Source organism: Marmota monax, unplaced genomic scaffold (assembly GCF_021218885.2).
Source record: "Marmota monax isolate L192 unplaced genomic scaffold, Marmota_monax_Labrador192_F-V1.1 WCK01_AAM20220418_F8-fsc00967, whole genome shotgun sequence".
In the NCBI taxonomy this organism is placed as follows: Eukaryota; Metazoa; Chordata; class Mammalia; order Rodentia; family Sciuridae; genus Marmota; species Marmota monax.
The window spans coordinates 1-10,762 of NW_026693323.1; the positions used below are offsets into that span (position 1 = coordinate 1).

General features: G+C 56.1%; 1 protein-coding gene across 1 annotated transcript; it reads left to right on the forward strand.

The window, feature by feature from the left end:
- Positions 1-1,686: 1,686 nt before the first annotated feature.
- On the forward strand, positions 1,687-8,613 carry LOC124100994 (annexin A5; the record flags this gene model as incomplete). Its single annotated transcript, XM_046456655.1, is given in 7 exon segments — positions 1,687-1,766; positions 2,370-2,426; positions 4,726-4,819; positions 5,600-5,695; positions 6,939-6,997; positions 7,189-7,311; positions 8,140-8,613. Coding segments are annotated over 7 exon segments (572 nt in total), but the record flags the coding sequence as incomplete, so codon positions are not given.
- Between the last annotated feature and the right edge of the window lie 2,149 nt (positions 8,614-10,762).

Genomic DNA, 10,762 nt, shown 5'->3' on the forward strand with positions numbered 1-10,762 from the left:
ATTGGATGTTAGGGAGGCTTCATCGTACAAATGAGATGCTCAGAGTTTCAAGGCTGGACAGCTGCTGAGGAATGATTCAAGAAAGTAGGGTGTGTGTGCACAGGAACTTCCTTCAGCCTTCTACGGGGAAGGCCTGCCCCCTGTAGCGCACAGATGAACCTGCAGAAGGAGCCAGGCGCAGGAAGACAGCGTGGTGGAGCGCTTGTGTGGAACACGCAGAGCTGGGTGGGGCTGGCGGGGCTGGGAGGGGAGGGCCGCGAGGGTGATGGGCAGCGATGGCCAAGGGCACTGCATTTCATTAGGATGAGAAGTTCTGCAGATCCGGGGGGCGACTGTGCAATGGAGCCCTGTCAAGGACTTGACGTTGTCTAAGAGAGAAAGCTGTGTGGTGGCGATCGTCCCACCCTATACATACCAGAACGTCACACCTTAGATATTCAGACACTCTACAGTACAGTTTCTGTTTGTCCTGTCTCTCCGTAGAGCCGGGCACTGGGCTTGGAGTAGGTAACAGGCATTTTTCGAGCAGGGCCACTGTCCTCAGAGGTGTGGACACTGGAAAGAGGAGTGCAGTTGAGAGAGCATGCCATCGTGGAGGGGCCTGTGTCCCCAGCGAGTTGGGCCAGGTTGGGGGTTTGTGTGGCGGGTTGTGGATCCCGGCTTGGTTCAGAGCCATGTGTGGTTCTGAGTGGACTGCACAGCAGTCAGTGCCACAGCCGATGAGGAAGGGGGTTTGACTCCAGCTGCATGTCCCAAGGTGAGCTGGGGTTTGGGACTTAACAGCCACACAGTTATGGGAAATCCAGGATGTCACTCAGAGCACGAGATCTCGGATAGGGCTGATGGTTGGTTACTTGTGGGTGCTGCAGTAGAGGAAGGAGTCAGAGGTTCCCGCCAAGATTCTACTTGGATCACTGGTTGAAGTAAACATGATTTTTTTGGGTCTTTTAAAATAGAAGTTTTAGTCTTTTAAAGTTGCCTGCTTTCAAGTAATGGTTACATATTTTCACACCTTAGAGTGACGCCTCTTTCCTTCTTCTTTTGCTGTCTCAGTGCGTTGTAGTTCTGGCAGGTATTTGTGGACTTGGGAACGCCCGCGAGTGTCCGTGGCAGAGCTGCCTTCGTTTGAGTCCTCGCTGCTTCCTGCCCTTTCCTTTTGGGAGCAGCTGTTTGAGAGTGAAAGGTGCTTGTGGACTCGGCAGACCTGCTTCTCTCTTTCCCTGACCTTGGAGGCAGGAGGGCATACCTCAGGATGCCATCGCTGTCTCTCACTTAACTTTATTAGCTGCAGAGAAAAACATGTTTTATTGGGGGGAGGGTAGAATATGGCCATGCCCAGAGAAGGGCCACTCAGAGGGTGAAAGACATGGGAAACCCGTCACGTGGGACATTGGGAAGAAGCAGGAGAAGTTGAATCTTATGGTCAAAGTGTTTAAGAGGCTCTCCAGAGCCCTTCTGGATGGCTGAGTCGGGGCCCAGGCTGCATCACGGCTTGGGGAGACTGTGGTCATGCCTCCCAGCCACTCAGCATTTGTCTTCAGTCTCCAGCACTGAGAGACGGGACAGAGAGAATTTGTTAATCAATACAGTATTTCTTATTTTGTATCTCTTTCCTCTGACGAATGGGGCAGGATCTCTTTCTATTTGAAAGCAGCTGTGAGTAAGTGTGGAATGGTTCTGTTGCAGAGTACGGCTCAAGCCTGGAAGACGACGTGGTGGGGGACACCTCGGGGTACTACCAGAGGATGTTGGTGGTTCTCCTTCAGGTATTGGGTGGAGACCAACTCTAGCTTGACGTGAAAAGTCTGAAGTTGGCAGGCATGGTGACACACCTGTAATCCCCACAACGGGGGAGCCCGAGGCAGGAGAATCGCAAGTTCAAGGCTAGCCTCTGCGACTTAGCAAGACCCTGTCTCAAAGATAAAAAGCAAAAGAACTGTGGATGTAGCTTGGTGGGAGCGCGCCCTTGGATTCAGTGCCTAGTACTTTGGGGGTAGGGGAGAGAGTCTGAAGGTGGAGTGGCCTGATTATCCAGGGAAGCCACTTGAAATTCTTCTGATGCTCTCTGTGCTGGTTGGTCCTGCTGGTGGGTGTGTGCAGCCTGTGCTTGTTTACCTTTCAGAACACACAGCCTCAACTCTGAGCGGCTGCCTCAGCCTTTGGCTGCAGAGAGCAGTCTGTGTCCTCCGCTTTCACAGGAGGGTCAGGAGGGTCAGGTTGGATTTGGACAGTTCTGTGTGATAGATTGTAGGATTGAGGTGACCTTGAAAAGCCATTTATTCCTAAGAGAAAGAGCTCTACGTGCATAACCACCAGGTGGGACATTTTTCCTTTGGAGTGATTCAGTCATGGGACGTACTGTCTTATAGGCGAACAGAGACCCTGATGCTGGAATCGACGAAGCTCAAGTTGAACAAGACGCTCAGGTGAGTGAGGCCAGCTGTGTGGCGACTTTGCCCCCATCTGTGCATGGAAGGAATATGTGGTAAGGGAGCGTCACCAGGTGTGTTGTGAGGTCTCTAGGACAATCCAGTTCAGGTGTCCATGACAGATCACAAGACTCACCTTGGCAGAGTTCTCTCATTCTGGTCTGGCTAATAAAATATTTTATCCAAACATGAAGTGAAATAGTACAGTGAGTTCCACCTAGACATATCATTCCTTTTTTGTTGTTATGAAACATTCAAAAAACAAAGAATTTTGCAAAAAAACAACGGCAACCACCCAGTGTTATTGACCCCACTGGTAACGGGGCAGTAGGTCTCTTAGGAAGGGGTAAGAAGGAAGGATCGCGTCTGAAGGTGTGTGTCGTCCTGTCCCATGAGTGGTGGCGGGTTACCTAGCATCTGCAGTGCTCCTGCCTGTCCTTTGGAAGAATTCTAAACAATGTCGTCCCTCCGTTTTGTTTTTCTGTGGTGCTGGGGCCGCACACTTGCTAGGCAAGCACTCTGCTGAGCTGCACCCCAAGACCCCTTGTTTATTGAGACGGGGCCCCGCCCAGTTGCCCAGCTGGCCTGGAACTTGCAGCCCTCTGGCCTCGGGCTCCTGTGGCTGGGCTGCAGATGTCACTGCCGGGCCTGGCCGGTACTTCTCTTCTGTCAGCCAAGTGTTAGTGGCTCCCAAATGTCACATTGGCAGACTCTCAGACCCTGTGTGGTCTCCGTGTGGTTTACGAGGTGTTGAGGTGCAGGAGCTGTGTGTCAGGAAGTCTGCACCTGGAGCCGAGGCCCGGGGGTGGGGAACGAGGGGCTGCTTGGGTTCCCGAGTCGCCTGGCGTCCCCCTGCCCCTCCTGTGGCAGTCTTGGTCCTCAGGGAAGCGGGCAGCGCCGTGGGCCCTCTCCAGGGCTTGCACAGTGGCCCGCTGGCCTGTGGCCTGGCGTGCTGGTGCAGTGAGGAGAGCACCCGTCTCTTGGGCAGCTGTGTTGGGGGTGTGAGTGCTGCCCTCTCTGCCTGGCTGCGGGGAGGAGCCGAGGGCGGTTTGCTGCCTGTTGACCCTCACCCACCCGCCTTGCCAGACGCAGGCCTGCTTCCTGTTCCTGCGTAAGCTCCGAGGACCCTCCTGGGTCCGCTGTCCCCAGGTAGAGCCCGTTCCTAATGTGGACGTCCGCGCCCCTGCCCCGGCTCTCCCGGGGCTCTCCCTGCGCCTCGGCCTGCTTCTCCTGCTGAGCCCTCAGCGCGGGCACTTTGCAGGTAGCCCCAAGTCACCTCCAGGGGTCAGGTGGCCCGCACAGGAAGGCCCACTGCACCGCAGGCCTTCTGCCACTGCACTGCCCCTCACGCTGAAGCGCCCCCCTGCCCTTCAGGGGCCGCAGAGCTGCCCAGCTCACAGCACTCAGTGGGCCCTCAGCAGGGAAGTGAGCCGTGCGTGAGCCGTCCACGTAGCCAGGGCCGTCCTCACCCCCACTCAAGAGCAGGGCAGCCCAGCTGGCCTTGTCGCTCTGCACAGCAGTCCAGTGTTCCCAGCCGGACCCCTCCTCGTCTCCTCCGCCATCTGCAGGGCTGAGCCACCGTCCAGCTGAGCTCCGAGTCGCACTCCCCTGGGGGGGCTTTGTTCAGGGCTGAGGCGCCTTCTTGCTTTCCCAGCGTTAATTCCTTGTGGGTGGGTGGGGGGCGGGCTGAGTCTCCTGTTCCCGCTCCAGGAGTGGGCACTCTGGAAGGTTTCCAGTGGTGACCTGAGAAGCAGGCCCAGGTCTTCTCAGATGGCTGCAGGAGACCCGCTGAGCCAGCCGTGGGTGGACCTCCCGAGAACGGCTACGGCGTGGTGCTCCCAGGGGAGCAGGGGTCTCCCTCGGCCAGCCTGGTAACTCAGTGGCAAAGAGAAAGCCCGGTGGCTGCCTGTTGAACAGCGTAGCCCAAGTCAGACAGGAGCAGATCCTGGATCCTCCAGATCCTGGAACTCCTGCTTAGGATTTCCCAAACGTAAGTGGATGGACCGCAGTGAGATGATCAGAAATTTCCTCCCTCCCAAAATTGGAAGTCACAGAAGGCATTCTGGGCAGACCTAGTCTTGCCTGGTGCTGTGCTTTGTCACCTCGACCTGACCTGTGAATCCTGGCGAGCCCCAGTGGCGCTCCAAACCCCGGAGGCCGAGTTGAGAGTTGGAGACGGCAGGAATGGACAGGGCCAGACGTGCGGCAAGCACGTGTGGTCTGCAGGAAGCTGCACGGTGGCTCAGGGCCTGGGGGTCGCAGAGGGCCTTCCTGACGGAGGCGGGAATGCTTGCAGGCGCTGTTTCAGGCCGGAGAGCTCAAGTGGGGCACCGACGAGGAGAAGTTCATTACCATCTTCGGAACACGGAGTGTGTCGCACTTGAGAAGGGGTGAGTGAAAGAGGCTGGGTGGCGGACACGCTGCCCTGTGGCCTTGCCCTGGCCTCTGAGGCACCCTGTGCCACCTGGGCAGGTCTGCTGACTCCCTTTACCGCTGCTGTGACTTACGGAACCAGGAGCTTAAGCCCCCGTCTCCGGAGGGTGGTGAGGGTCGGGCTCTGGGGCGTCCCTCAGTCACAGACCATGAGTGGCGGCTCACTCGGGTGTTTCCTCCAGGATGGTGGATCTGAGACCCCCCTTCTGGGTTGTCACCTGGACTTATGCTCTCAGCTGAGAATGTGTTCAGGAGCAGGTGACGGAGCCCACATGGTGGCTTCAGTTCTGCAGGTGGATTCTGAGGCGGGCTTGGCAGGACCTGGGATCGTCCTGGTTTCCTACCCCGCTGTCCTCGGTGTCTTGGTTTCCTTCTCATGCCATCTGCCTCGTCGTCACGAGACAGTTGCTGTAGCTCTGAACTAACCATTTTCACAGCGAGAAGAAAAGAAAGGGGTAAACCAGTCATTTCCTTCACTTTTCGTAAGGAAGAGGAGGACATCTCAGAGTCCCCACAGCAGACTCCCCTTGAGGTCCCTCTGGTCCGGACTGGCAGGGGGCTGGGAGGTCAGTGGGCAGAGAGCGCCGTGAACTGTCGCTGCTGGCTTGGCACCTGAGCCCGAGCACAGGCTCCCTCAGAGACAAGGCCCTGGGTAGGAGAAGAGCCGCGCAGCGAGAACTCTGATTGCTGGAAGGATCCACGGTTGTGTGAGTCAAAACTCCTTTCGTTTTTCCTAGTGTTTGACAAGTACATGACCATATCGGGGTTCCAGATTGAGGAGACCATCGACCGGGAGACTTCTGGACACCTGGAGCAGCTGCTGCTTGCCGTTGGTAGGTGACCTCACAGTGTGTAGTGTCCATGGCGAGAGCAGCTAACGGGTTCTGCTCGCTTGAGGCTGAATCTGAAGGTGTGGGGCATGGTTCATGGAAAGAGGAGCCTGGCACGGCACCCGGAGGGCAGAGTCCCGTCTCCCACTCATGTGACGCTGGCCTGCTCGCCGGTGCTCCAGGATCCAGAGGAAATTGTTAGGAGTTGTTTGAAGCCACATGGGGACCTCACTGTTCCCTGGGAACCTGGAGGGCTGGGGACACCATCTCAGAGGCTGGTACCTGTGGCATTTTAGAGTTCTCTCAGTACAGTGCTCACAGCTCCGAGGCAGACTGAGACATCACCATCTGTTAGAAGAGAGACCCAGAATGTAATAGAGGATGTGGTTTTCATATTAAAAAAATTAGAGTTTTATTTCAACCACATGTTCAGTACAATCTGGAAAATTGAGGTGCAGACTTTGTGCAGTTGACTGAGGTATCGCGTCCCTCCAGGCCAGGGGGGGCCCAGCTTGGGAGTGGTTCCCAGGGTCCTGGTTCCACACAGGTTTGCAGAGAGCCTCTGTCTGCTGTTGGTGCCAAGCCTCAGGGTTGAGGTCAGGCCGTCCTGTTCTCGAGAAGAGGTGGCCTGCGTGAGCACTGAGTTTCCTCTGAATGTCCAGTTCGTGAGAACTTGGACGGCTCCTTCACTATTAGAGCTCACGTACAGTTTTCACTTATGGCTACTAGTGGCTATCTTTCAGAGGCATTGGGAAAGGGAGAGTTCACAAAACTCCCAGTTGAAGGACGGTCACTGTTGACCATTTCTAGAGTTTCCAGGTCTCCAGAGCCACAGTGGGCTCTGGGCCGAGCGGCTCCCTAGTCAGCCGTGGCGTGTTCCTAGAACCGGGTAACTCGCATGCTGCCGGTGTGCTAGGCAGATACAGGAAGAGAGGCCAAGGCTCCAAAGAGGGGAGAAGTAGCCCTGCGCCGTTCGCCCGAGTGTCTTGGGAAGGACACGTCTGAGCAGTTTGTGTAGTCTTGGTGATGAAGGTTCTGGCGTGGCAGCGGCCCGGGCTGCTCTGTCTAGCAGTGCTCAGGGGGGCATGGAAAGCTGGCCCGTTCCTGTGCCGTTCCCGTGTCTCTGAAGGCCTGTGGGGAGGGAGGAGGGCCCGGCTGTGCTGCGTCCGTGCTGCTCTGGGAGCACAGTGTGTGCCCGGGTGGTTGCAGTCCGGGAGCACCTGACGTCACTTGGCTTGTTTTCCAGTGAAGTCGATTCGAAGCATACCTGCCTACCTTGCAGAGACCCTCTACTACGCCATGAAGGTGAGTGGACGCTGCGTCTTCTGACCGGTGCCACCCTCTTTCTTATCGTCCTCCAGCTCTGATTATGTCTCAGACGACAGGCGTTAGGAGTTTTCCCCTAAAACACGGAGCCCAGTTCTACCAAACTGTTGACTTTGTCCACGTGCCCAGCTCGGGCTCAGAGCTGCTTTTGCCCTTTTTATTTTTCAAAGGGAGCCGGGACAGATGACCACACCCTCATCAGAGTCGTGGTGTCCAGGAGTGAGATCGATCTGTCCAACATTCGGAAGGAGTTCCGGAAGAATTTTGCCACCTCACTGTATTCCATGATCAAGGTACTAGAACTGCTCTTTGGATCTGGTTTCAGGTCCGGGACAGACCAGCACATCCTGTGCCAGACAGGCAGGACAGGGGCCGCGTGCAGCTCAGAATCCCGTGGCAGGCCAGAGCCGGGAGCTCTGCAGTGTTCCCCAGGTGGGGTGGTCCCAGGGGCCACCTGGGAGTGGGGTGCCCTCACAGACTGCTGTAACCTCAGAGTGTGATTAGGTGGTGGTGACAGGTGACTGAGCAAGTTCAGCCTGGAGAGAACCAGCCCGAGTGCGCCTGGGGTGAGCCAGCAGCCCGGTTTACATATCCTTCTGTTGAAAGAAAGGCGCTGGGTGTCCTCTAGTGAGATTCCTCCCTTTTCGGCTCCCTGGCCGCTTCCCTCTTGGGGACAGCAGAATTTCAGAAAGCTTTGGCTAACGTGTGTCGGCAGGCTGTGCCAGGAGCCCGGGAGCTTGCCCAGGTTCTGCAGCTCCACCCGTTGGTACTGTTGGTACTCACATCCCGGCTGCCTTGGTGTTGGGCCCTCCAGCCAGCGTGAGGGCTGCAGACCAGGCTCCTCTGGGAAGCTTGGCGTCAATGTAGTTGGGCAAGGTTCCCTGTTCCCTGTGTTGCTAGAGAGAAGAACATGTTCTTGTCTTTGGAAACTGTGCCTTTAAGGTGTAAGGTCAGAAAGTCCCACAGGGTTAGGGGGTAGGAAACTCCGTCAACATTCCCCATGTGCGAGTCACACGTCACCCTGAGCAGTCATAGGAATAAAGCTGCTGCCAGATGCTCCCTGGTACCCTTTCCTGGGCGTCCTCTGAGTCGGGTGGTTAACGAGGTCGTTGGGGTTTCAGGGCGACACTTCTGGGGACTATAAGAAGGCCCTGCTGCTGCTCTGTGGAGGGGAAGACGACTGACCGCCCCTGGGGAGACGCCGCCCACCCGCCTCTGCCTGCTTGAGCCTGGCCAGCCGACCCCGTGCCCAGTGCCCGCCTTGACCCTGCGGTTGGAGTCCCTGGCCAGAGCACAGAAGGCACGTGGGGCTTCCGGCTGGTCCTCCCTCGTCTCTCTGCAGTGCCTGCGAGTCTCCGGGGTCCTTCCTTGAGCGTCTGAGTCGCTGGGATCTTCCTCTAAGAGGCCACATTGCTTTGAGCCATTTTATAGCTTCCTTTATACTCAGTTGATAACCAGATTACCTTCATCAGAACCTTGGCCTTGACCTTGTGAACCCTAGAAGCATTGCTAATCCAGTACATGTACTAAGTCACACCTGCAGAGCCTGGTGGTTGTATTCCAAAGATAACGGCAAATAAAGATGTCCTTCCTGAGTCCTGTGGTGTGTTTAGAAAGCTCCTGAGTCTGTTGGACAAAGACGTCCTTTTCCAGGCTGAGAACCCGGCTTGGCGCTGGCTGGCAGTGGATCCAGCGTGGGGCCCGTGTGCCCCGGGTCTCCCTGGGCCTTAGTTTGAGGGCTCTGTGCCACTTGCCCAGGAGAAAGGCTGATTGAAAAACCTGACGTAAAAACACAGGGCCTGGCTCTCCCTGTGTCTCCATGAACTGGTTTTCCCTGTTACCAAGTACCCCCTCTGAGATCAAAATAAACAGCACGTTTCAGAAAGGAGTTTACGTCTCCCACTGTTCACCTTTCAGCTTTCTGCACACAAACTTGAGCTGGTGACATTTTTCTTTTTGCACTTAAGCTCTTACGGATTGTTTCTTTAAAGCAAAGTGATTCCATTAAGGAGGCATTTTTAAATAAAACCCACAGTCGGTCAGTCTCCCTCTAAAGCTGGAAAGTGTAAGGGTGTTCCGCTCCCCGCCTTCAGGGCTCCAGGAGAGCCAGGAGGATGGAGCAGGTATGTGAAGGACACGTGGGATGCTGGGTTTGCCCCACCAGCTCCCTGGGCGGGTCTGATACAGAGCTGTACTGTTACCCTTCCCTCGTGTGAAAGATGGTGTGTTTAAGAGTCTTTTTTTTTTTTTTGGTACTGGGGATTGAACTCAGGGACACTCCACTGAGCCACTCCTCAGCCCTATTTTATATTTTATTTAGAGACAGGGTCTCACTGAGCCGCTTAGCAGTCTTGCTTTTGCTGAGGCTGGCTTTGAACCCATGATCCTCCTGCCTCAGCCTCCCGAGCTGCTAGGATTACAGGTGTGCACCACCACACCGAGCTTAAGAGAGGTCTTTTAAAAAATTTTATTTAATACCTCCACGGCTTTAAGTAGAGGTGTCGGACAATGTGTCAGGCTTTAAGGACCGTCCATACCAGCTCTGCTTAGCACTTGTGAGCCTCTGCCTGGCTCCTGTGCGCTGGCTGGGAAGCCAGCAAGCTCTGCTGGGACTAGACTAGACTCTGACTTTCACGTGACAGAGGCTTTTTAGTGAAACAGTGCAGCCAGGGCACACTCTCCTTTCACACGAGGCGACGGACCGGGAGGCCCGAGTTAGCCATGCAGAGCTGGTGGCACCAGCAGTCGTGAAGCAGCAGGGCCAGAGGTGGACGCGAGGTCCGGGTTTGCTGTGTAAGGAAGGAGTTCTGTTTTAAAACAAGAGGTGTGAAGCAGTTGGCAGCCACTGAGAAAAAGAAAGTTAGGTCCGTAACTGGTGTACAGAGGAGGTCCTCCCAAAACGCACCAGACTTAAAAACCAAGGCTGGACAGGGAGACACAGGAGGATTTCTTCACAGTGATGCCTTTAGTCTCTCTGGAAGCTGACGTGTGTCAGGGAGTGGACGGCTTACAATAGTGAAGCAGCGGAAGCAGGACGGCCAGGGCGGCCTCACTCGGGCTGCCTTCCAGCCGACCACACCTGCCTGGTGACGCGGAGCTTGGGGCCGATGCCTGGGAGAGGAGCCGTGGTAGGCAGGAGTGCTCACCTGGTCCTGCCCTGGGCTGCTCCTGGTCAGGTGCATCCTGGACAAGGCTGGGCACACCCGCAAAGCCAGGCTGGCCTGAGGGGTCACTGGGGTTGGAGGGGGCTTGGTGTGGCAGCCTCGTCTGCCACAGTAACCCCGACATGAGGGGCCTTCACCCAGGTCAGAGGAGAGATGGGTATTGACTGTCTAGAATGCAGACATGTCTGCATGATCAAAGACGCACGGCAGAGAAGGAAGGACGGGGAAGATGGAGGGGCGGCCAGAGGCACATGAGCATGGGAAGACGTGGAGCTCACGCCACAGAGCTGTTCTTACTACACAAAGACGCCTCGAGAGTAGAAAACAACAGTATTCTGGTTTAAAAAGAGAAACAGAACTCAACAAAAAGTGCACAAGGCCTGTGAACAGACGGACGATGCTTGAACTTGAGGGAGACAGACTCAAATCCCCGAGGCTCCTCTCTTCACCCACCAGATTGTCAGAAGTCCAGAAGCCGGGCAGCAAGCTGCTGTTGGCAGGAACTGGACACGGCAGTGAGAGGCCCGTGCCCAGCCCCTGGGGAGCGTAGTCGGGCGACATTACCAGACCCACAAATGCT